The 24,931-nt window shown below is 28.7% G+C and overlaps 2 protein-coding genes across 2 annotated transcripts in view; one reads left to right on the top strand and one right to left on the bottom strand.

Moving 5' to 3' along the window:
- The window catches only part of LOC119683917 (fibrinogen alpha chain), an 83,200-nt gene extending 58,385 nt beyond the window's left edge, over positions 1-24,815 (top strand). The window contains exons 2-7 of the mRNA XM_038097805.1: positions 16,743-17,735; positions 17,796-18,174; positions 23,784-23,915; positions 23,983-24,170; positions 24,281-24,467; positions 24,525-24,815. Of these exons, the coding sequence (XP_037953733.1) occupies positions 16,743-17,735; positions 17,796-18,174; positions 23,784-23,915; positions 23,983-24,170; positions 24,281-24,467; positions 24,525-24,716 (2,071 nt within the window). The 3' untranslated portion in view covers positions 24,717-24,815. The remainder of the gene's footprint in view (positions 1-16,742; positions 17,736-17,795; positions 18,175-23,783; positions 23,916-23,982; positions 24,171-24,280; positions 24,468-24,524) is intronic.
- On the bottom strand, positions 20,951-23,025 carry LOC119683918 (protein O-glucosyltransferase 2-like). The gene is made up of 4 exons (XM_038097806.1): positions 22,768-23,025; positions 21,799-22,714; positions 21,431-21,730; positions 20,951-21,350 (listed from the first exon to the last, which is right to left on the bottom strand). Exons 1-4 carry the CDS (start codon positions 22,947-22,949, stop codon positions 21,240-21,242), a joined length of 1,509 nt encoding a protein of 502 aa, XP_037953734.1. The 5' UTR covers positions 22,950-23,025; the 3' UTR covers positions 20,951-21,239.
- Positions 24,816-24,931: the final 116 nt, after the last annotated feature.

The raw sequence follows: 24,931 nt of genomic DNA, 5'->3' as shown, positions 1-24,931 counted from the left end.
TAGATCAATGTAATTTTTTGGGGGACCCAGAATATACGCCCAAATGACTTTTTAATATTAATATTAAATTTTAATATTTAAAGTATAAACAATTTTTTTAAAAATATTTCTAATCAGCAGAAGGTAATAACTGAATACAATGTTAACTATTTTTATTAGTAAGTCGCCTTCTTAACTTAATGATATTGAAAGCTTCTTAGGTCTTATAACTTTTTTTTATTACAATTTGAATGTGCTATAACCAAATCCAATCCAAATCCAAAATAATATTTCAACTAATAGAATACAAGAGCATTTTTGAAAGTATATCAATGTAAATCAAAACCAAACGTTTAAAATAATTTGAATAATTCTAATTAATTTTTAAATGCATAGATGCAACACAAATATTTCAACTTTTTTTCAGTCCTTTCATAACATCCTAAACTAATCAGAAGAGATACCAAGGAACGACGACTTTAGTTTCAAGCCAAATCTAATAATTGATAGTATGAAATCCATAAATTTTTGTTATGTGAAGCTAAATTCTTTAGTCTGTAAATCAAACAGATATTCTTACACAAATACTTTAAAGTAGTTGAAAAGTTTTGTTTACTTTCCAACTACATCTGTGGGAAAAAGTTATGGTGAACCAAGCTACAAATATCGAAAAAAACGACAGTTTTAGCTTCACGTGATCTAGTTCTCATAAATGTGAGATCAAACCTTTAAGAATCTTTTTGATTTGAAAAGGTTTTAAATAAAATTTTTATACTTTTGAAGAAACCATACACCGAAGCATCTTATAACCAAAATATCTACTATTTAAAATATCTACAAATGAAAATCTAGCACCTCCTTCAATAAAAGACCAAATAATTTTAAATTAAGATTTTTTTTTGGGTCACAATAAAACTTGCCGCCACAATTGACTTGTACCTTAGGGCAGTGCCTATTTTTCTTAAAAATAGAACGGCCGTGCTATATAATTATGAAATAGTGTTGTCCGCGTGCCATCTTTTTTAAGCTGAAATGACTATTAACTAGTAGACTTTTTTCAAATTTATTAAAGTTTTCCCTGGTTTAGTTATAGAAGTTAAATCATAAGCTGTAGAACGAAGCGTGTGCTGTTGATCTCACGGCACATCTTATACAACACGAATCATTATCTTTTAATAAAAGTGATTCAATGGCTTCTTTATTGTTAAACAATTCCAGTACTTTCTTCCTATAGTGCAAGCACCCAAAACATATAATCAAAAAATTCAATTCAATAATAAAGTCGTGATTCCAAAGCTTTGAAGAATGAATGACGCAACGCTATAATAATAGCAATACAATACAAAATAAAACATATAAATCTATTTGGAAATTTATTTTTACCAAAAAATAACACATACATATGTAACAATATACATTATTTGTCTAGCTGGATTCAACTTAAATGGCGATACTGATCATTCACAGCTATTACTATTCGGTTTGAGTTGCAGGGTTTCTTCAATGTATATTGTCCATGTTCTATATTTCGTATTTTGCAATGTTTATGGCTCTTAAGTCTACTTCTACTACTTTCAGGCAATCATTCTATAGTTTTCTTTTAGCCCTCGAGTCATTTCGTTTTGGATTAAGGATTCGCTTGTATTTGCTGTGCAATGCAATGATGATAGTATTAGATTGTAGTCTTGAACCGTAAAATAGAAAAAGGCAACTTACGTTTTTTATATTTTGCATTTAGTGTTAGGAGCTCAGGCTCTTCGACTTATATTTAATAAATTGTGATTGTGATTACAAGTGAGTGATTAGCTGTACTACACAAGACAATGCCTAGTTACGGGAATTGCAATACTCAGTTATTATAATTATTTACAAATAATGTTATTATATATATTAACTTAATAATTTTATTTTTTAAACAATTTAAGAATTCTGAGTGTGGGGTATCCCCCTTAAGCTCTCTCATATACAAACTATGTATGCAGTGCGATACATGCATCTGAAGCTGTAAGAAATATCAATTACACAATAATTTATATGATTCTCAAAATAAGAAACATATTGAAACCTTTATTGCCTTTTCTGCCAATTTAGTTTTGGTTTTATTTAATTTTTAATAAATTTGTGTATGTGTGTGTGGGGTAGAGGAAACGAAATTTATTTAAAATCACTTATTTCGATAGTTGTAACGTATACGCAACATTTTCATACCAAAAAATGCGTTTGTTTGACAAATACAGCTTTAAGGCCATTTAAGTCAAGTTGCCAGTCACTATTTCAAAAAAATTGAAGCAATAAGTAGTATTTTTTCAAATCTATAGTATCTGACAATTGCAAACCATTTCTTTAGATTTGGCATACAGCCCGAAGCTTAACACATTATCTTGTACTGAATGGGTGCATTGTATAAATATACATACATTCACATGCACTAAACACAAATCTGCTCTCAACGTATAAATTTTCCAATATTATTTAAAGGCATTTACGGCTACGCAGCCTGACCCAGTTAAGTGTTAAGTTAATTTCTTATCGACTAACAGATTGAATTATTGTTTGTAATCGCATTGAGCCAAATTATATATGTATATACATTTTATATATATAGTTATCGTTCAGTATGTGGTGTCCAAACATGTAACTGCTTTTCACTAAAAATTGCAAAGCCAACAGAGATAAACAATTACCATATGACTACTTTTATATAAAAATATTAATTCACATTTTCTATAAAATTAATCATCAAACATTTTATAAAAAAATTTACTTCTAATAATTGTAGTAAAGAAGTCAAAATATTCTTAAACAGAAATAATAATATAATAATAATAAAATAATAACATATAAAAAATCTTATCGACAGTAAATAATATCTGCATATATTAACAATTTATAATTAGTTAAACTTATATTCAACGACTGATCCTCGTTTTTTCATTATTACAGTCTAATCACTAATCTTGCTTTAGAGTTGTCCTTGGTACGCCTACTAATCAATACTCTTACTTTCTTACTTAAATGGCCATTACAGACGTGAGTAGTCCGTGGTGGCATCCGTCAACCACACCGATTAGTTGCTTACTGTCGCCTGTTGGTAGTACCGAGCTCCCCAAATCATTGCTCACCTAGTCCTTCTACCGAAGATGCCGACTTCTTCTATCACCGAATCAAACACCATTCTAGCCGGAGCACTTTCTTCCACTCGCACGACATGACCAAGCCAGCGAAGTCGCTGAATTTTTATGCGCTTCACTATGTCAATGTCGCGGTATAGCTCATATAGCTCATCGTTCCATCTAATTCTATACTCATCACCAACGTGTAAGGGACCATATATCTTTCGAAGAATTTTTCTCTTGAATGCGCCTAACGACTTCTCATCATGTTGGTAATTGTACAGGAGGATACGTGATTTTTGTTTGTCGAGAGAGGGCTTTATTTCTCAATTGCCTATTTAGCCCGAAGTAACATCTATTGGCAAGAGTGAGTTTTGGTTAAATCTCTAGGCTGACGTTTTTTTAGTGTTTATCACAAGACCCATTTGCTTCGCTTGTCTAAGTTGGAAAATGCCAATGATATCAATATCATCGGCATACGCAAGCACCATTACACTTTCGTAGAATAGTGTGCCAGTGCAGTTTAAATATGCTGCTGGAATTATCATTTCCAAAATTAGGTTAAGGTAGTCACACCAGACTCAATTATAAAACTGATATACAACACTGTGCTTAGGTGTATTATAACACCTTCGACAAATCCGGAAGAGGATAAATATATAAATCCTATATATATGTTTGAGTATGCGCTAGAATGTCATTTAAATCCACGAGATGGAGACATATATCATAATATTAACAAAGCCATCAATTAAATAATTACTGTTGGATATTTATCTATTCTAAAAAAATATCCTGACTTTCATGATCATGCGATTGAGCGCGGCTAAACTGTTTCTACAGACGGACATGGTGCATTGTTTTATGGGTATAAAATATACCTTCCAATACTCGAAGAAGTGGTCGAAAATTGAAGTACTAATTATCGTTATATTTAGCCCAGTAATTTTGCACAATATATATTATATCTTCAAAGTAATGTTAAATTAAAACAAAATGTTGATTAATTAAATTTAATTCGTCTCGGTTTTAAGTATAATTAAATTAAGCCAGGAAATGCTTCGCTGCATATATCAATTTCTTCAAGGTATATTTTATTAAGTATTTTATTATACGAATACATAAACCAATGAGAGTTTTCATTTCCTGTAATTTCAAAGGTATTATTGCATTAACCTTATGCAAATTTTTCATCATCTACAGGTTGTGGTCATAATCTATTTATTCAAATCTATATGTTAATCATACACAGCATTCCGCCATGTAACTGTTTTCCTAAGTTTCTTATGTTTTGAAGAGTTTTAATAATATTTAAAATAAATTTTAAATTTTTTATTTTCATTTATTAATATATAACAAATTTTATGTTTATTTATATTTTGTTTTATTTTGAGTATGCTTTATTAAAAAGAAAAAATGTTTAAATTATATTTTGAATATCATTTTGATTTAACGCTAGTAGCAATAAAGTATTTGTATTATTTTGCATTAATTAAGCAACTTTGTTCTATAAAATTTTAATCAAAGATTCTATGAAGCTTGAGCTATCTACTCCAAGTTAAGAAAAGTTTAGCAAGGTAATCTTAAAATTAAAAACTCTGTTAAGAATCTATTAAGCTAGCACAGTCTACTCCAAGTTAAATTATATGGTATTCTGCGAGGTAATCTTCGAATTAAATTTTCTGTTTAGAATCTATTATACTTGCACTATCTCCTCCAAGTTAAAATATATGTATTATGGTAACAACCTTCACATGAAATCATAATTTAAATATACCCCGGAAACTTGGGTTTCGATAAATAAAATCAGACCAATGCCACAGTAATTCCATCAGAAATGTGTAGGCACCATTTTTTAAGAATCTGTTGGTCAAGAATTATTTTAAATGATTGTCAGAATTTAGTTCGCTTTCTATAAAAAGTACTTGTGGTGTTACAATGAACCTATTTCATGATGTTTAAGTCAGCCTTTTATAAAACGCGACCAATATAAGAGATCATCTTTCAAATACTATACACAACTGATTACAACAAAGTTTTCTCAACATGAACAGCACAAATCTTTCTACACATATATGCTCCATTCTTTCCTTGAGGCATCGCAATAAAATTTGCAATTGTAGCGATTTTTTTTCTAAATTTCAGCTTGATTGACAACAATATCTAATATGAAAAAATTAATGTTAATAAAATATTTAAATTAAATAAAAATAAAAAATAAGTTTACTTATGTATCATGATAAAGTTCCGCTATATCAAGAATAGTTTTCCTTTGTAATATAATACTAATACGAGTATAACTTCTAGGTTTAATAATTACTACGTAAGCACTGCAGTTTAATGATTTTGTATCTTAGAGATATATAAACTGCAAAATACACAATAGACATTAACCTATTTATATACATGTTATGCTCATACCCACATTTCTTTTTTTAATCAAATTGGTCATTTTGAAGTAAAAAGATATTCCATAACAGTGTATGGGCAAAACAAAATATTTTGGAAGAGTAAAGAAATATTAATGTCCTCCTATTTGTTTTTATCCATTTCATGCCGAATCCAAATCTTCTTTAAAATTAAAAAATATTATTTAAAAGGATGAAGAGGTCTTTAGTTTATGCGCAGATACTTTTAATTTGAAAAATATTTCATATAAGAAATAATTGATTTAAAGAGCAATATAAGTTAGTTCATTTTATTTTTGTATACTTTAGACAATTATAGTTTTTAAATCAAACTTTGTGCTATTTTTATTTAAAATTAGTGTATTGGAGAATACTGAGGTAATGTTAAACTTTTGTGCAGCATTGTATATTAAAAATAGTTCTGAAATTTACATGGTATCCAAACCTACAAGATTATTAGTATCATGATTCATTGGGTACAAGAATAAACATGAAGATATTAACGTTTTGCCGATGCTCAAGATACAACACATAATTGCATCAAAGATTCAGTAACTACAAGAATAAACATAAAGATATAAACGTTTTGCCGCTGCTCAAGATATAACACATAATTGCATCAGAGATTCAGTAATTACGAAGACTTAAAAGGCACCACGACTTGCAATTACCGTATATACATATTTGTATACAATCACCACTAGTATACAAATAAATAAAAGAAATTTCTTCCAAAAACGGGACCTATATTTGCAATGATAAAGTTCCCCCTAAAACTCGAAAATCATTATGTTTTTTTTTCTTGTAATCCGTTTTCCCAATATTTACAAAATTCATTTTAATTTTGGTTTTTCTCGTGATTATTTAATAAATTCTATATAATGGAAAATTTACGAGTTTACTTATTTTGCAGTACTGTTTGTATTGTTAAAAGCTTGTATTAAACTAAAAATAAACTATTAGTTGATTTAACGGTTACTTTTATTTTACATAGTTTTATATAGTTATACAGTTATATATAATTTTACATGTAAGGAATTTTGCATTTGGCATAGAAATATCCATAATGTTACCATTTTTTTTTTCTTAGTAATCACAATTTTTGTTTAAAGTACATCCAATTATTGTGTTTTGTGGTTAAAGTAGATTTAAGTAAATTAAGGTAAGTGATGGAGACCTTGATTCAAAATTTTCAATTCTTCAAGGTGTATTTTATTATACAGTCTATTATAAATATAGAACCATGAGAACTTCTATTTCCTGTAACTTCAGGAACTTTGTTGCACTAATCGTATGCAAATCTAAGAATCATTTGCGGGTTTTATTGGTAATCTAATTATTTAAATAAATATGTTAATCATACGACACGCCGCGCTATGTAACTGTTCTTAGTATTGTCCGAGGTTAGTGAAGTATTTCAAATAAATTTTAACCGATTGAATTAATTTAATTTAATAATTTAATATATAATATGTAGAATATGTTGTGTTCCTATTATTCTTATTTATGTAAAAATATTTTAATTAACATATGACATCGACATTTTACTAGGGCCAGTGCGCATATATTCTTTCAACTCAGTGTTAATTATAATATGATTTAGAAATAACTATTCTTTAGCATCGTTAATTAATTATATTATTTTCTTCGAAGTTTATTTGATTCGTACAAACCTTAAACAATATAAATAATGTTCGTATATATGAAGTTCAATGAGACCTAAAAACTTTTGCGAAATGCTAGTATGCTAAACAAATTTACTTATTATTTAAAAAAGATCTATTAAACAAAAAAATAATATCATAATCTCTGTTTCTGTATAGATTACAATAATAGTTCGCATTGCTTATTGCCTCAACACTATTATCACTAACCTCAGATGAATTCCAAGTTAAACAAATTAAGAATTACAATTATTATAGTTTATATAGAATATTTCATTTGAAACAGTCATTAGAACTATGCCACAATAGTTTTTTTTTAAATTTATTTAATGCAATAATCTACAACACCCGCGCCAAAGGCTGTATTCCTAAATTAAGTAAAAACAAAATACAAATTATTTTATGGTAATTTTCAAATTTAAATTAAAGAAAACATAATTATTTTATTCAAATAAAGAAAAATCCACATTAACATAATGAAAAAAGAATCTATGTTCGAGCATATTTTCCATTTATTGTTTTACCAACGAATTGTTAGTAAGAATTTTTCTCATAGAATGTTACTGCCAATAACAAAATTACTATTGTGACATAGAGCGCCAGTGGAACAACAACTGAAAACAATGGCCAAAGCCACCGAGAGCTTGACGCAATATCTTATGGCACAAGGTTACTTAATATAAAGACAGAAATTAGAATTAAAAACAGAAATCAAACGCAATGTCAGACAAATTACAGAACTGAAATTGAATTGGTATGGAAACTGTGAACAAATCCACTAAAGAATAGCGTCCCTGAATATATTTAGTTACTTTAATATGAAAATTATAGAACTAAATTGCTAAGCGTTAATTAACGATGCTAAAGAATAGTTATTTCTAAATCATATTATAATTAACACTAAGTTGAAAGAATATATGCGCACTGGCCCTAGTAAAATGTCGATGTCATATGTTAATTAAAATATTTTTACATAAATAAGAATAATAGGAACACTAAATATGCTACATATTATATATTAAATTATTAAATTATTAAATTAATTCAGTCGGTTAAAATTTATTTGAAATACTTCACTAACCTCGGACAATACTAAGAACAGTTACATAGCGCGGCGTGTCGTATGATTAACATATTTATTTAAATAATTAGATTACCAATAAAACTCGCAAATGATTCTTAGATTTGCATACGATTAGTGCAACAAAGTTCCTGAAGTTACAGGAAATAGAAGTTCTCATGGTTCTATATTTATAATAGACTGTATAATAAAATACACCTTGAAGAATTGAAAATTTTGAATCAAGGTCTCCATCACTTACCTTAATTTACTTAAATCTACTTTAACCACAAAACACAATAATTGGATGTACTTTAAACAAAAATTGTGATTACTAAGAAAAAAAAAATGGTAACATTATGGATATTTCTATGCCAAATGCAAAATTCCTTTCATGTGAAGTTGAACAAATTACTGAAATTATATCGAGTGAATAATAGTCAGAGGCGGATTGCTGCTTAAAAATTTATACCGGCATTCTTTTAGAGCTGCCAAGCGTAGTAAATTGAGGTATTTTATTGACTTGAATAAAATACAACAAAAGAAAAACTCTTATAATACGCTAAGATAGACGAAGCAAAAGTAGAATATTTGTAACATAAAATGAGCAATAATTTTTATGTTAACGTTTTTAAAAATCACATAAATTAATGTTCACTATTGATTGGTGGGAGATAATAAAAATAAATTTTTCTAAGCTTAAATTCGAATTTTTTTTTTTTATAATTAAACGGAAGTAATTTTACTAAATAAATATATGCATATATTATATTTTTATCATTATAAATACATATGTACTGAATAGTAAAGTATATAGTATAGTACTGTATAGTATATATATAGTACTATATGTTTACTTTATGTTTGGTTTCTTTGTTGTAAAATAGTTCCAGCGACCAGACATCACTCTTGTCCGAGCATCAATAATGGCGCTCGGGTATGTTTGAAGTGGAGCCCCCGCCAGGCAGGAGCTTCTCAGATGCTTGAATGAATTGACAATATACTAAGGGCATGAGTTCATAATCAATAAGGTGGACTTGGGGTCATTAGGATGGCGGAGCTCTAATCTGACAATTGGGCGACTGGAAGTTTGGACGCCAACACAAATGAAAAATTAAAGAATTCTGTGGTTTGCCGCGAATACCAAAAATCGCAAATTGTAGCTAAAGCAATATTTCAGCAGCACATATATATATGTAAAAATATATTCTTTTCAATATATTTAAGAAGATCATGAACAGACAATAAGAAGACATCCTTCTCAATATATTTAAGAAGACCTCTTAGTAAATATAAGAAGAAACCCTTCTAATAAATCTAAGAAGTCTTAGGTGGAGTTGATGCAGAAAACGTCAACAAACTGTCAAGAAGGATACACAGAATTTAGTGAAGGTGGGGATCCTGAATTCACCGATTCAATGAGCGAAATCAAGCGCAGAGGGTGGCGGAACATTTTGTTGGTATATTCTATATGTATCAGTTAAGTACTAGGGGTCTATGAAAGAAAACACAAAAATTATTATAAATACAATCAAAATATAATTTATTGTCTCTAGGTTGGAATCTTTCGCCAATAGTACAACTATGCCAACACTTGACCCAATACTTCATAAATTATTCGTAATCTAATTAAGTTGTTGGTTTCCACTTCTTTAGTAAATTCTCTTTTATAATCGCAGTTGACTTGTTTCTCCTTTCGTGATATGGTAATTTTAGCTTCATATAGAGTAAAAACACACGGTACCATCGGGACCATCTTAGGTTTTGTGGATCGATGGCTTTGAACAGTCGCAGTACATTCAAAACATCCGAAATAACTGATATTAATACACTGGTTAACAAATTACAATTAGAGAAATCGATCTTTTTAGAATGGTAAAAATAAATTATTAAAACAAAAGTACAATTTTAGTTTTTTTAAAAAGAAATCTAAGAAGTACTTCTAAAATGATTCAAAGACTCACAAAAAAAATCGCAATAATTTTAAAACTTTAATTTTGGACGACGTTTTGGGTTAAATACATTTTTTTATATTGAAATTTTTTTATTGTACGTTAAAAAATGAGGTTTTCGTGTGCACATAAAAATTATTAAAATCATAAATTTGTTAACACATGTTTTGAATATATTTTGTATTATTTTTGTATATATTTTAATATAGAAATTGTATATGTATATAATGTGGAATTTGAGCTAAGGGAAATGAATATATGCATATTTTGAGTTTGAAATATGAGAAAAATATATATATATGTATTCGTATTAAAATGGCACACAATATACTTTTATTTTAAAATATTAGATATGAAAGATAGTAAATAATTTTTGAAATTTCATTTTATACACTAGTTATGATAGCTACTAGACATGAAACGGTGTGATGAAAGTTTTTATGATTTTTTTAAATATATATTAAAATAATATTTCAAATTATTGCGTTAAACAAAGTAACACCAGACATGATTAAGATTTGCACATATTAGTTCAAAGGCCTAAATAACTACATATACTTAGGAATGCCTTTCAATAAAAAATTAAAAAAAAATTATAATAAATATTCAAGACAGCATTACAAACCAGAAATAGGTCCTACTCCTACGTGAAAATGCTTGTATGTCACCTTCTAAAAAAACATCAAGGAACACGAAAATTTTATTCTACAAAACAATAATACGGTTAGTAGAAACTTACGGCTGTGAAACCTGATAGTTTTTAGATACAGAAACGAACAGTAACAGTATTTGATAGAAAGTAGTTACAAAAAATGTTTGCACCTACGCAAGAATATAGAATATACTTAATCATCCCAATAGCCCTATCCACTTCAAGCAACTCATTACACATACATATGCTTGCCTTAAGAAAGGAGAGCATCACGAATATTTAAAGGCGAATTTAGAAACAAGAAAACAAGGAAGACCTAAATAGAGATAGGGTAACAGTGTGTAGCAAGATCTTAAATATATAAAAATCAACAACTGACAAACAAAAGCAAAAAATGGAGAAGTAAATTGAATATATAGAACAGAAAAAATATATGAAAATTATAGTTTGAATAATATTTAAATTTACGGCAGTGAATTATTTTAAAAAAATTTTTATTGAATGGTTAAAAACTTAAAATCGATATATATTAAATAATTATTTGTGATGATTCTGAAAGCAAACAATAAAATGTATTTATATATTTTATATTTTATATTATTTTTTATTTTATTTTATTTATATTTTATACAAATTAGTCCTATCAAATTAATCTTAGTCTTATTTATACAAATAAATCTTCTCAACGACAGAGTTTGTAAATTAAGTGCTATAATAACTCCCTTGGATATATATGTAAGTCTCACAACTTGTGTAAATTATTGGTCTATATCTACTGGGATAAATTTGCTTTTCTAACATAATTGACTACATATCTGAAAAAATAGTAGACATAGAAAAAAAAACAACTTATTTGAAATTTTTTATAAAAATGATTCAAATCAGCAGAATAGTTCGATGAAAAACATCGACACTAATTTTTAAATAAATTATAACAATTTTAATACGTTCAGCAGCAGTTTTTAAATGATCCATATTATAAAATAATAATTTTATTTTATTTATTTATTTTATTTTTAATTATTTTAAAAATGCGTTAAGGGAAAGTCCCTTTTGTTGCATCACCTTAGAACAAACTTAAAAACTAACAATAAATGATAAAAAGATAAATAATATATACACAATAAATAACAATTTACAAAACAATTACAAAAAAATTAAATTAAAAATTAATTTAGAATTAAGAATTTATAACAAATAATTAAATATTGTAAACAAAAAGGATATCAACGAAATAATAATTAAGAAATAAAATTAAGCGGCAGAATTAAGTGAAGAAGAATAATCCTTCAACAAAACATTTCATGCCGAAGTTGACAGTTCTATTCGACATATGTACACAAAATGGCGACCCTTAAGCTAAACATATGATGCTTCAATTCTGACATCAATTCTGTTTGACATATAGTGCTGCACCAGTGTTGCTATGTAAGAACCACTGAATGTATAAGCTTTACAAGTATAAAAATTTGGCTACAGCTTATCCGCAGATGCATAGTCAAAACTTTATTTAGGGGGCGATGCTTTCATATATTTTTATTTATTAATTTAATTATAGCTGTGTGTGACATGATGCATCAACTTTGAATATGCATATATGTATATAAGTTTAATTTCTATTCATTTCCAATAACTGTATATGGATGGACTCAACCACTCCTCCAGTAACGCGTCTGCTTATCTTTCTCAATTTCTAATGTAATATCAAAAGTTTAACGCATAATCACTTGAAATAAGCTATAGTAGCTTACGTACTCTAAATTTGAAGTTTATCTGCAATGCTTTTATCACAAATTTTAGTTTTAATAAAGTTTTCATTATTTATTCAACTTTTAATTTATGCAAAGCGGGCAAAACAAAAGACCAAGACAATTCCAAATTTAACATTCTAAAAAGTTTATAAAAATTCGCTTTGCTGTGGTTACTTGGTGTGCATACCGGCGTGACCCAGTTTTCTCAAAAGTTACCAAACATTTAATTTGCCGCCTTGGCGACTGCAGCAAAAACTTTGAGGAAAATATTTAAGTCAGTCGATTTAATGAATTCATTGAAATTGTTAGCGCTTTATGTGCCACTCACTTCATATTAACAATTGGCATCATTACTGGATTAACAATTTCAGTTCAGCTTGCATGAAATTATCTTTGGTGCGGAAATGAGAAGTAGCAGTGTCAATAAATGCAAAAAAAAAAAAAATCAAATTCAAATTAAAATTAAAATACATAAATAAATTATGTCAAATTATTTATCGTGGCAAATTTTTCGATTTCCGTTTTTCAAATTGCAATTTTAAATAATTTTAAATAATTTAAGTTGCTGACGAAATTATAAAGTATTTGCAATAAATGGTTTCGTTTTGTTTTCAAGTTATGATTTATGTTGTTATGCTTGTTTTATTTAATGTTGCTTTTTATTTTGTTTTTTTTTGTTTTTTATTTTTTTGAAATGTAACTACTCACACAGACTTTACAGATTTGCTACAAACCTTCAAACACAACATAATTTTGGTCATCAATACCAAGTTCGTAGCTTGAGTCTTTGGTTTTTTCCTATAACAAACCGGCTTACCAATAACGTAAATGAAATCGACAGGAAAAAAGTTTTGATTTGATTACTTGTGTAAATTAAAGTAAAAATAAATAAATATATATTTACAATAATAGATTTGTTCACTATTTATATCTGCAAGCTACATTTTTGCATTATATTTATTATGTGTTATGCAAATAAAATATTTTACAACTTAAAAACATATAACACATTTTCTCTTTAAAAATCGGACAACAACTTAATTTTTATTTTTATTGTAGCGATATTAATACACTGATATTATATTTAAAGCTATCATATAAAATGTATTCACTTGAAAATATTTTAAAGTTGACAAAATATGTAGATTTTCATACAATCAGGCTGTTAAGTCGGTAGAAAACCTTTTTATTAAATACCGTGATTCATTTACTCTTAACAGTTAAGAAATCCAAAACATATAATTGTCTGATTGCCTTTTGCCGCAAAACTAAATCTCGGAGTATTGTTTATTTATGTCTTACGAGTAGAATGATATAAAGATGTTGCCACTGTTAACATATCCATATGATTTTTCGGAACCTTCAAACCAAACAATTAGTTAATAAATTAAAGTGGTTACATAATTCTATTTTTGCAATTTCTGTACCAACGAAATATTCTGATTGTTTTGTTTCTTAATAGAAAAAAGTTCTATTCAAATCTATTCAATCCTATAGAGCAATGGTTTAAAAAGCGTTATGGTGCCCCTACTCTGTCTAAAGCAACTGTTTGTTGGTGATTTTTTTGAGTATAAACATAATCACAATCATAGATAATGCTGTAAGCTTACGGGCACCATTGATTACTAGAAATACATAAAAAAAAATTCGATCTGAAAAATCTGATATAATTGAAACCTTAAACATCTCAGAAAATTGTATTCATAATAAATTCCACTTTTGCTCATAATGGTTTTGCTCAACTGATTATCGTCGATTTAGGAAGCTATTTGCAGCTTTTGTAATGCAATCAAATAGATATTTTCACACGATATATAACAATGAATGAAACCTGGTTTCTTCATTTGTCTCTAGAATCAAAGACTTTCAGAATAATACATTTGGTTTCAATGAAGGGGTAATTGTCGAAACTTAAACATATTTCGATGCTAAAGTTTCTACAAGAACGGCATCAAAATCTTAAAGAATATTGAAATTGAAATGAAATATTGCACCCCGGTCTCAGCTTTAGCATAAATTTGTCACCCCATTAACATGGCATCGCTAGACCCAACGCCTAACATAATATGGGCAAGTTCTTATACCTTATACAAAATCTCTTCAACCTTAAAAGTTAATTTTTATTTCAATGTCAAAAGGGGTAAGAATTCATATCGAAGCAGTGACTAATGTGTTCATGCTTTGGTTTTAATTATATACTGTATAATTACAGAGACAGTTTTTAATAGATATCGAAACTCTCTCTACATTTCTGATAGTAGTGAGAACAATCATGATGTGGTTTCAACAATATAGGCCCTTGAGAGACCAGAATCTGCCAATTTCGTAGCAGATTCTACAGAGTAGAACGATGTCTTCTGGGGGATAGACTAGTAGCTTATCATAACATATAAAAACCGTCAAATATGTTCAAGTTCAATTAAGGCCTAATGTTCGATTAAAACAACTTTTATTATCACAATACATTATCTATGTATTATTTGAGCATCGCCTTTCATTGTGTTCTTTTTAATGAAAACTGCAGTGTGTAGTGGAGTTATATATTTACGTTTCAATTAGCTGTTTGAATAAGAAGTATAGAATAAGCTATTTATGATTTGATTCCAACCCACCCAAAACTGTAATAGTAAGTTTTTCACGAAAAAAACTGCTAATGCTCAAAAAGATAAGAGTTAGGGAAACTTATCCTCTAAGCTTCAACGAAGAAGAAGCACTGGTGAGTAATAAACTTTTCTAGAACAACTGAGACTTTGTAGAAATATGTGTGAGCACTATACATATTATGTCAAAAGTTAACTCCATAGACCCCTAATCTTCTAAAAAAATACTTTAAACTGTAAGTAATCTATAATGTTATAAGCGAATATTGTAACATATATCGACAGTACTCTGTCAGAGGGTAATTAACGCATTGGTTTCTTTAACAATCAGATTAAAACTGGTTGTGGAGACTCTTTAAACTTTGTTTGTTTAAACTAAGTAAAAACAATAAAGTACTAAAATGCGCTATTAAATTAAATAATTATATATTTAAAATGAATTATGCAATATAATAAATGATACTTTTATTTGACACAAAATCTATTTATTGTTGTCAATAACATTAGTGCAGATTAGCATTATCTTTACATTTGTGTTTCGTTAGTAATTTTTATTTTTTAAACACCTTTTTTGGTTCTTCTATGTGTATTAACATAACAACTTTCAAAAATGACTTCGAACGAATCCCATTGAAAGTTTGTGACAATTAAGCAACATTATTGACAGCATCATACACCCACTCTCATGTGAGTACATACATTACATTACATAAACGAACACCACTAATAACAGTAATGATTTATTAAATATCAATTAACGAAATAAAAAAAAATATTAAGCAAGTCAGCAAAAAATATTGCAATTCACTTATTTAATATGAAATAATTTTTGGTTTTTTTTTTTTAAATTAGACTTGCAATTGTATTGCGACAAATTTTTTAAGAGATCATCAATCAATATCTCAAGTGGTCGTGAAATGATTTAAGTAGTCTTAACTTTTTAAATATTTTTTTTGTAAATATTTACGCAAACAAATAATTACAGAAAATGGCACATATTTAGGCATGTGAAGCTTATTAATTTTAAATCACTATTTTGTAAACAATTACGAAAAAAAAAATATAAAAATTGCAGTGAAAATTATTATAAACCATTTGGACTTTTTTTTTATAATATTTGCTAACATCTTATAAAGACATATTAGAATACATATATACATGCAAAAAAAAGACATCAATTTGCGATTTCTAACAGCACAAGAACCTGTGCTCAAAATGTATCTTAGATCTTTTAGATTCTAACGAAATCAACTTTCGTTTGACGCACTTTTATATGCAACAACTTATCAAAATTCTTGCTTGTCTACAAAACTGGTTGCAGGCAATTTGATGAATTATCGACAGTTAATTGCTTGGCTAACCTTTAAACGGTAGCGGACCAATTCCAATCAATTTAGTTAATTACTTTATTACAAGCACTTATATTATTTAGGTTAAAAAAGTAATAATAATTCAGAACCATTACTCGCAGATAGTACTTGCTTTTAAGTTATTATTTTTTTTATACAACCAATGAAAACTTTGTTTGATATCATGTTTTTTTTTTTATTATTATAATTACAGAGAACAGCAATTGCTTAATATATTTGAAGTGATCATATCGACTCTTGAAGGGAAACTAAAACGAATTGACAACTTGGACAAATCAGTGGAGCACATGATGCGCCGCATGGAAGCATTAGACAATCGTGTTGCTGATAATATAATTAAAACTGATTCTGTAATATCAAAACTAAATTCTTTAGACATCAAACTATCTAATGACATAAACATTCCAATAAATGATGACTCGACAACTACCATACCAACGGGTTCTAGTCCAATATTTTCTTCAAGCTTGCAACTTGATAACCGTCTTGTTCTATTAGATCAAAAGGTTAGTGACATTGATTCGAAACTGGAAGTACTCAAAACTCAAATCGACAACAACTTTTTGCAAGTTGATGATATTAACGTGGAGGCAAGTGAGAAGAAACCAATTAGCATGAATGTAATTGAGATAACTAAGGCAATGTTAGCAACTGAACTGAATGAGTTACGCGATACAACTGATAATATTGATAAAAAATTGCAATTTCATATTAATATTGTATCCGAGAATGTAGGACGCATGCTACGCATGGTTGGTGACATACATGAAGCAGTTGTCGATCATAATGAACAATTGAATGCATTAAATGCAACAACAACAGCATTACCGATTATCAAATCAAGTAAAATTGATGCACTGGTTAAGCAAATACGTCCAATGGTATCAGTTTCAGAAAAAATGGACGAAGTATGGGATGTTGTTGTAGGTACGAAATCATCTGTTGATCATTTATTGCCGAAATCAGATGCATTGCTAACACAAACACAACGTCAGGAACGTGCGATTGGAGAAATTCACCATGATTTGAAAACTAAAACTAATTTGATTATTAACAATTTGGACATGGTAGAAAAACGTTTAAAGAAACAGGAAGATGATGTACAAATCTTAGCACAACGTCCTGTACCACCTGAACTGTTAATGGATCCAACAATCGATCGTTTGGTGGAATATGATCCCAATAGGTACTAATATAAAATTGTTTTTATAATAATAGCAGACTGATTTCTCTATTCATTCTACAGATATTCCATTGTTGATGAAATTACAGAATCTAGTAATCCAACTACACCGTTATCTACAATATCTTATGCAAATAGTACTTCAGTTGTACCAACTTCAGTTGCTACACCAATTGCAACAACTGCCAGCTCCTCAACTGTGCCAGTGCAAAATCAAACAGCGACAACTGCAGCTAATACAACAAGTACAACTTTGAGCAGTGTGTTTACCATTTCTGCAAACACAACAAATTCCTCATTAGCGTCTAGTACCAGTACCTCAACATCAGCAACGGCAATAAAACCCAAAAAAGGTGGCATTATATTCCCAAGCGTTAAAAATAAGCCATCTGTTGTCAATACAACATTTTCAACCGATATACTAACACTGAAGGACATCAAGGTAAACCAAAATATGCATACATTTCTATAAGATGAGATTTAGACATTCTATTTTAGGTGGAAAATTTTTCTAAAACCAAATTTTTTTTATTATATATATTATATGGAAAAAGTCAAACTTTTTTAGCTGAGCACTCCTCTTAAACGAAATTGACTGAAAATGAGTGTTCGTCAAAAGAATATTCGTTGTATACATATCATGTTTTTATGACATGATATTGTGATTTAGATTAATTAATAATCAAAAATTCAATCAGCATGGCTCGGTAGCGCTTGCCATTCACCGTAACGACAGCTTCTTTCTCATTTCGAAAGAAATAAGGACCGATGATACCGTCAGCGTGTAAACCACACCAAATCGTCAATTTTAATGGATGTAATGGTGATTCGTTAACGGCTTAAGGATTATCTTCGCTCCATATACGGCAATTTTGTTTATTGGCATAGCCATTATGTTGACCCTTAAATGGGCAATCCTCTATAAAGTCTATGAACTTTGCAAACAGATTAAATTTTTCCAAAGTAAATTTCCACAATTTGGAAGCATTGTTCTAGCTTTAAACGATTCATGATGAATTGCAAAGCTTTACTGAAGAGAAAAGTCAACACAGTTTGATATTCTCGCATGTCAAATTATAGTTATAGATATCGACAGTTATCATGCAGCTTAAAAAACACCTATTAGAAAGATTACACTAATATAGGTTATATATGTATATATATATGCAATAAACTCTTGATTTAAAGACTACCCAATATAATGTTATAATCCTATATGAAATCTATTTCCTCAGTGAAATTTGAACTCGGATTTCAGTAGCAATAATCAAAGTTGCTAACCACTAGACTATCGAGGTTACCCCGAGAATTAACTGTATATATTTAAGTTTTACTGTTTAAAAATAGAGTAAAAATATACAAAATATTTTATTTCTAATATAACTACACAATTCAATATCAACTACTACTATACTATAGTCGTCTAAGTAGAAAACTTTCAGCATAAACACAAACACATTTCTATATTATATTTTTTAAAGATTTCAGCAGCTACTGTCCAGCAAAGAATTGCAATGAGTACTCAAGACTCGAATCATTGACTGTGTTTCATTTAACATATATGCATTCTGACTCCCTTTTTCGTGTATTCGACATCATCTAAATCAGGGCTGTCCAAATCAAATGTGATCGCGGTCAAATACAAATCACTGTACAGATTGGAGGGCCGCAGAAACAAATGCATACGTACATAGTTATTCTGGAGAAAAATAAAAATACGATTATAATGTTGAATTTAGTTTTATTAATTTATTAATTTAAACTTATTTATTTGGTATACTATAAAAATAAAATAATGTAGTTTTACCAGTACACTAAAAGAAAATTTGCATAACTGTTGTAGATACCGCGGGCCACATGTGGCCCGTGGACCGCGTATTGAACAGCCCTGATCTAAATCATACATACAGCTGACAGCAATTTAATGATTTATACCTTGCTCATATGATACTCATAAACACCGACATTCGACACAAAAATGATGTAAATGATTTATGAGCCATTACGTCACAGGGAGGAAAATTTCCTTTTTTTGTTTACTGTGCATATAATTTGCAATTAAAACAATTCCTAATTTTATACAAATGAAATATTGAAGAACATAAACAAAACACATGCATTTACACCGCTAACAACACCACACAGTATCGAGTCATTCATTTTCGATGAGTATATTCATACTCACCTGAGTATATGCTTTGATTCACGAATCGTACTTATTCTTGTGAAGCTGATTCACTAGCACCAGCATTCATTAACGAACATACTTATGATTCATTTCTGTGGCGAATGTGAATGCATATAAGTAGTGTATGAGAAAAACATTTATACGCATTTATATTTAGTTTTTTATGAAAGTATTTCTGAGTGTTAAAATTATGACTCGTTGCAGTTCTTTGCTACCGAGGAATAACTCAGTAATATCTGACACCTTTATTAAACACCTCTTGTGTAAAAGATTTTTAATATTATTTGAAAATACTTAACCCCTTTTCGCCATTCACTTCTCTTGAACGGATTGGCACACAATTAGTATCCTCTCATAAAACTTATTACGGCAATTGCTTCTTTGTATCGTAAATTATATTTATTTTTTTAAAGAAAACTAAATGTTTTTAATTTAATTTTATTAATACTTTATTTATATATTTTACATACAATTACACTTACAACACTACATTGACCAATTATTATACTACAGCTAAAGTACACAGTAAAATATTTTAATTATTTTGTTTCCTTATGTTTTTTAATTACCGTATAAATTGAGTATAAAATATACAAAATTACAAATATGTAGAAAAGGTATATTACAGTGTTTTTTGTTTTTGTAAATACAATACTGTTCGACAGAAAATATTAGGAAATTATATATTTAAATGCAAATACTTAATTAACAGTTAAAACATTAGGTGATTGTTTAACTTAAGGATAAATATCCATTTAACAGGTATTAAGAAATTCTAACATAGATAACTATTTTGATGCATACATTCATTTAAATTATTTTTTTAAAAAGTTTTCACGTTTCTGATCCAAATTATTTTGTGTTTTTTTGGGTGCGCTACTAAACTTTTTAATATAGACACATATTTTATACATATATAATAATTAAGTGCTATTTAAATCAATAACTATGCTTATACATATATTAGAATTATATTTTATGTTAATCTTATCTATAAAGTTTGACTTAAAATTTAATAAATTATACTAATATATAAACGCATTTCAAAATAGAGTATAATATAAAATTGACCTATTGATATGAGATTCCATTTGTAAGAAATAAACTTCACGTAAAAAATTAAATTAAATAGATAAATAGATTTGAAGTGTTATTTCAAGCTTTTAGATAAAAATATTCAGAAATAAATATCACGGAATTAGAATTAAATCAAATTCAACTCTTAGTCAGTAAACCAAAAGGAAAACAACATATGCAAGAGTAATGTGCACAAACATGAGTACATCGGCTGGATCGACGCGAATAATAATATTAAAAAATTATAACTCATCTTTAATGGGCGGCTCTTTACATGAGCAAGTGAAAGTTTGCTCCAATTTTTCCATGCCTGGCAGTATAGCTATTGGTGATATTAGACGAGTGCTCCATTCCTATACAAAAACAGCACGATTTTAATAAAAATCGTTACTGATTAAATTAAAAAAGTACTTGACCGTTTGTTAATTCTTACCTTAAATAAAGCTAAATGATAGCAATAAATATTTTGTGGCATTAAGTTTTGTTCTGCAAATTCTCGTGCTCCTGCGACAATTTCCCGCGCGCGTCCGTCATTCTCTTTAGCCCACTGAATCTTATCAATTAGATCACTTAAATCACGCTTAAATGGCACATAATGTTTATATGGAACTAATTTGCTATAGAAATGTTCATAGTAGGGTGATTCTTGTTTAAAAACTAAACCATCTCCAGCCAAAAGATATGGAAAACGATAAGAAGCTACTGATCCATCAATATTAATTTGATATTTATTCTATAGAATAACCAATTTCAAATCATAATTTGTTTTTTTTTTATCAATATATAAAATATGAAACTTACTCTGAAAAATTCCATAAAAGATATATGAGGTACTTTTGGACCATATTTAGATTCTTCTTTTGGAAAGAAAAAGAAATTAGTTAGTGACGCATTTATATATTCAGAATGTTTTCTAGCTAAATCAATTAAATCAAGCCGTTCACGACGTGAATCTCTGCCCCGCCAAAAAGCTTTTTCCTCTTTTGTCTCCCAAGGATATTCCTGACGTTGCACTGAAAGCATATCTAAAGTGACACGTCCCATATTTTCAACGGTAGATTCAGTTATATCATATGTTGGTAGTGTTATATCATACGAATCATCACTTCCGCACCATGAAAATATAGGATATGGTCCAGAGGTACGTTGTTGCCCACCTTTTTTTGACAATGGCCAATCTCCCAAATTAAGATAAAATTCCATATCAGGAAGTAAAGCTACTCTTCCTAATGCCAACAAGGTAGCATCCATAAACATTTTAAAACCTGTATATTTTCCATAGCATTGTCGCCAAATTTGTTGTTGTTTAACTACATAATGGCATAATGATATAGCTTCTGGTGAATTATAACGCTTTAGAAGATTTTCACGTATGGCACTAAAGTTAACACGTTTAAAAGAATGCAAATCCCATTCGATTTGTTTATCATCTAAAGCTGCTGGGCAATTGTTGTGAAGTAACCAAATATTAAGGTCCTGAGGGCAATAGCAACGTGCTGAATAGACTTTATTTCTCACATAATATGGTGATTGCGCTACTTGTGTGCCATTATAACGTATTTCAATTTTAACTTTTTCACACCAATCAGCAATGGTATAACGTGCTATTAAGGATCCATCGCCGCGATCAATTAAATTAACAATTGACCGACACTTCCCATGTGGTGACTTCCCTTTAATATGCACTTCAAATTTTTGGGCTGGTAAGTGATTTAACCTAGAACAAAGATTGTGTAATGTATATTTCTTTTGATTTTAAATAAATCCTACTTCCGCCCATTTTTATCTACAGCATGTATAAAGAAATAACGTGCCGGGAGCACAACTTCATCTGGCTTGAGCCCTGGTCCCCATACCAATGTCTTTTCTGCGTCAACCGATAGATTATCGCAATTCACACTTCCAATAGCAAAATATAAGGGTAATAATTTTACCCAGAAATGTTTACACATTTTTCTAAACAATTTTTCAAAAAGCGCCTTTATTAAAATACTTTATTCTGTTAGTATATCAATCAGCTGTTCTATCTGCAACACTACAGTGAAGGTATAAAATATTAATTTATTATTTTGAATTTTTACACCTCACATTAATATAACAATATTTATCACACTATATAAATATATATATTTATATTTCAGTTAATATAAATATAAAGTTTATATATATATACTTATCGTATAAGTTAAAGAGAGGTATAGGCGCATATTGAATAAGTTAACATATTATGATAAAACACTAGTAGTTGATTACTTCTTATAAGGATGTAATATTCATTGTTCATATAATTCTCAGCTACCTAAGTGTTTCTGATTAGAATTCAGAATCAAAAACATCGAACTTTCTATATATTTGTCAGAATTTTATTAACATTATGGAAAATATTGACAATTTTTTTACAAAAAATCATATACGAGTTTCTTTGCTAAATGCAATTAAGTTAAATGATTATTAATGATAATAAAGACTGCCAGAAAAGAAAATAAAATTTTTAATGTTAATAATTAAATGGTTTAATAAAATTGTATGTCAGTTTATAAAAGTATTGTTGAGATGCGATATATAACATACCCAAAATACTTAAAAAATAAATATGAATCAAATTTTCAAAGATAACCGAAAATTTAAAAAAAAACAATGTTTAAGACTTTGGAATGTTACCTAAACCCACTGCGAAAAGACAACGAATTTAACTTAGAATGGTTAAATCAAATTGTTGCGTATATACAATATAAATGAAATCAAATTCAAAATATAATTTTATAACTAATTTTTAATAATAATAGGGTTTCTCGTGCGTTGACCTGTTAAACGCTGGAATGAGACAATCCGGTGTGTTTTACTTACAAATACGTGGCACAACGTATTGGTTCCTTAAGGTATTTTGTGAGCAAGAAGTAACTGATGGTGGTTGGACGGTAATAACCAAAAAACTAACTAGCATAAGTAATAATAACTTTTTAAATATGTCTATTAATATATCAGGTTATACAGAGACGTGATGACTATGGTGAGCCTCGTGAAAACTTCAACCGAGACTGGGCCGATTATAAAAATGGTTTTGGTGATCCTGCAAAAGAGTTTTGGCTTGGCAACGAAAATATATATATGCTTACTAATAACGAAGATTATGCTTTACGAGTTGAACTAGAAGATTTTGAAGGAAACAAAAGGTAAGAACACTATAATTATATTAGTTTTCATTGGGTTTATTTAAAATACAAATTTTTTTGCTAATACATAAACATTTTTTATATACCATATTGAATGTATTTCCTTTCAGATACGCCCAATACTCACACTTCAAAATACACTCAGAAGCGGATTATTATAAACTTGAAATTGATGGTTATGATGGCAATGCAGGGGATTCTCTAAATGATCCATGGTATGGTTCAAATAATAGTCCATTTTCGACATATAATCGAGACAATGATAGAAGTTCTCTAAATTGTGCCAGTATGCTTAAGGTAAAAAGTAAATAGTATAGAAGTAGATGAAATCAATTAATTTTTATATTTTAACAGGGTGGCTGGTGGTGGAAGTCCTGCGGAAGAGGCTTAAATGGATTATATTTGCATGATCCGCAAGATTTGACAGCTCGTCAAGGCATTGTCTGGTTCCGTTGGCGCGGATGGGATTATACTTTGAAAAAGGCTACGATGATGATACGTCCCAGAGCACCGCAACCCATGTCTAGCACAGTTTCAACTGTATAAATATAAACACATCATAACTCAAGCTATGCATACATATTTCATGCTCTAAAGAAAACCATTTAATATATTATCGAATTTTACTGAAAAATATTCGATATTATAAATTTTTCGTTAATTCATAAACAAAAATTTTTTTTTTGTATCTGCAAGTTCTTTATTTTGTTACAGATTTTAATTTATTGCATATCATAATTAAAGCTTAATATATTGGTTCG

The sequence above is a fragment of the Teleopsis dalmanni genome, chromosome 2 (assembly GCF_002237135.1).
Source record: "Teleopsis dalmanni isolate 2A chromosome 2, ASM223713v2, whole genome shotgun sequence".
NCBI lineage: Eukaryota > Metazoa > Arthropoda > Insecta > Diptera > Diopsidae > Teleopsis > Teleopsis dalmanni.
Note: the sequence above shows the minus strand (reverse complement) of the source record. Positions and strands in the feature narration are given on the sequence as shown.

Bases quoted from the DNA above. Each gene is read 5' to 3' on its own strand.
- LOC119683918 (XM_038097806.1), bottom strand. From the start codon at position 22,949: ATGTGTAAACATTTCTGGGTAAAATTATTACCCTTATATTTTGCTATT. The intron at 21,731-21,798 runs GTAAGTTTCATA...GTTATTCTATAG, and splicing joins CTTTTATGGAATTTTTCAGA to AATAAATATCAAATTAATAT. The intron at 21,351-21,430 runs GTAAGAATTAAC...GTTTTTGTATAG, and splicing joins ATCATTTAGCTTTATTTAAG to GAATGGAGCACTCGTCTAAT.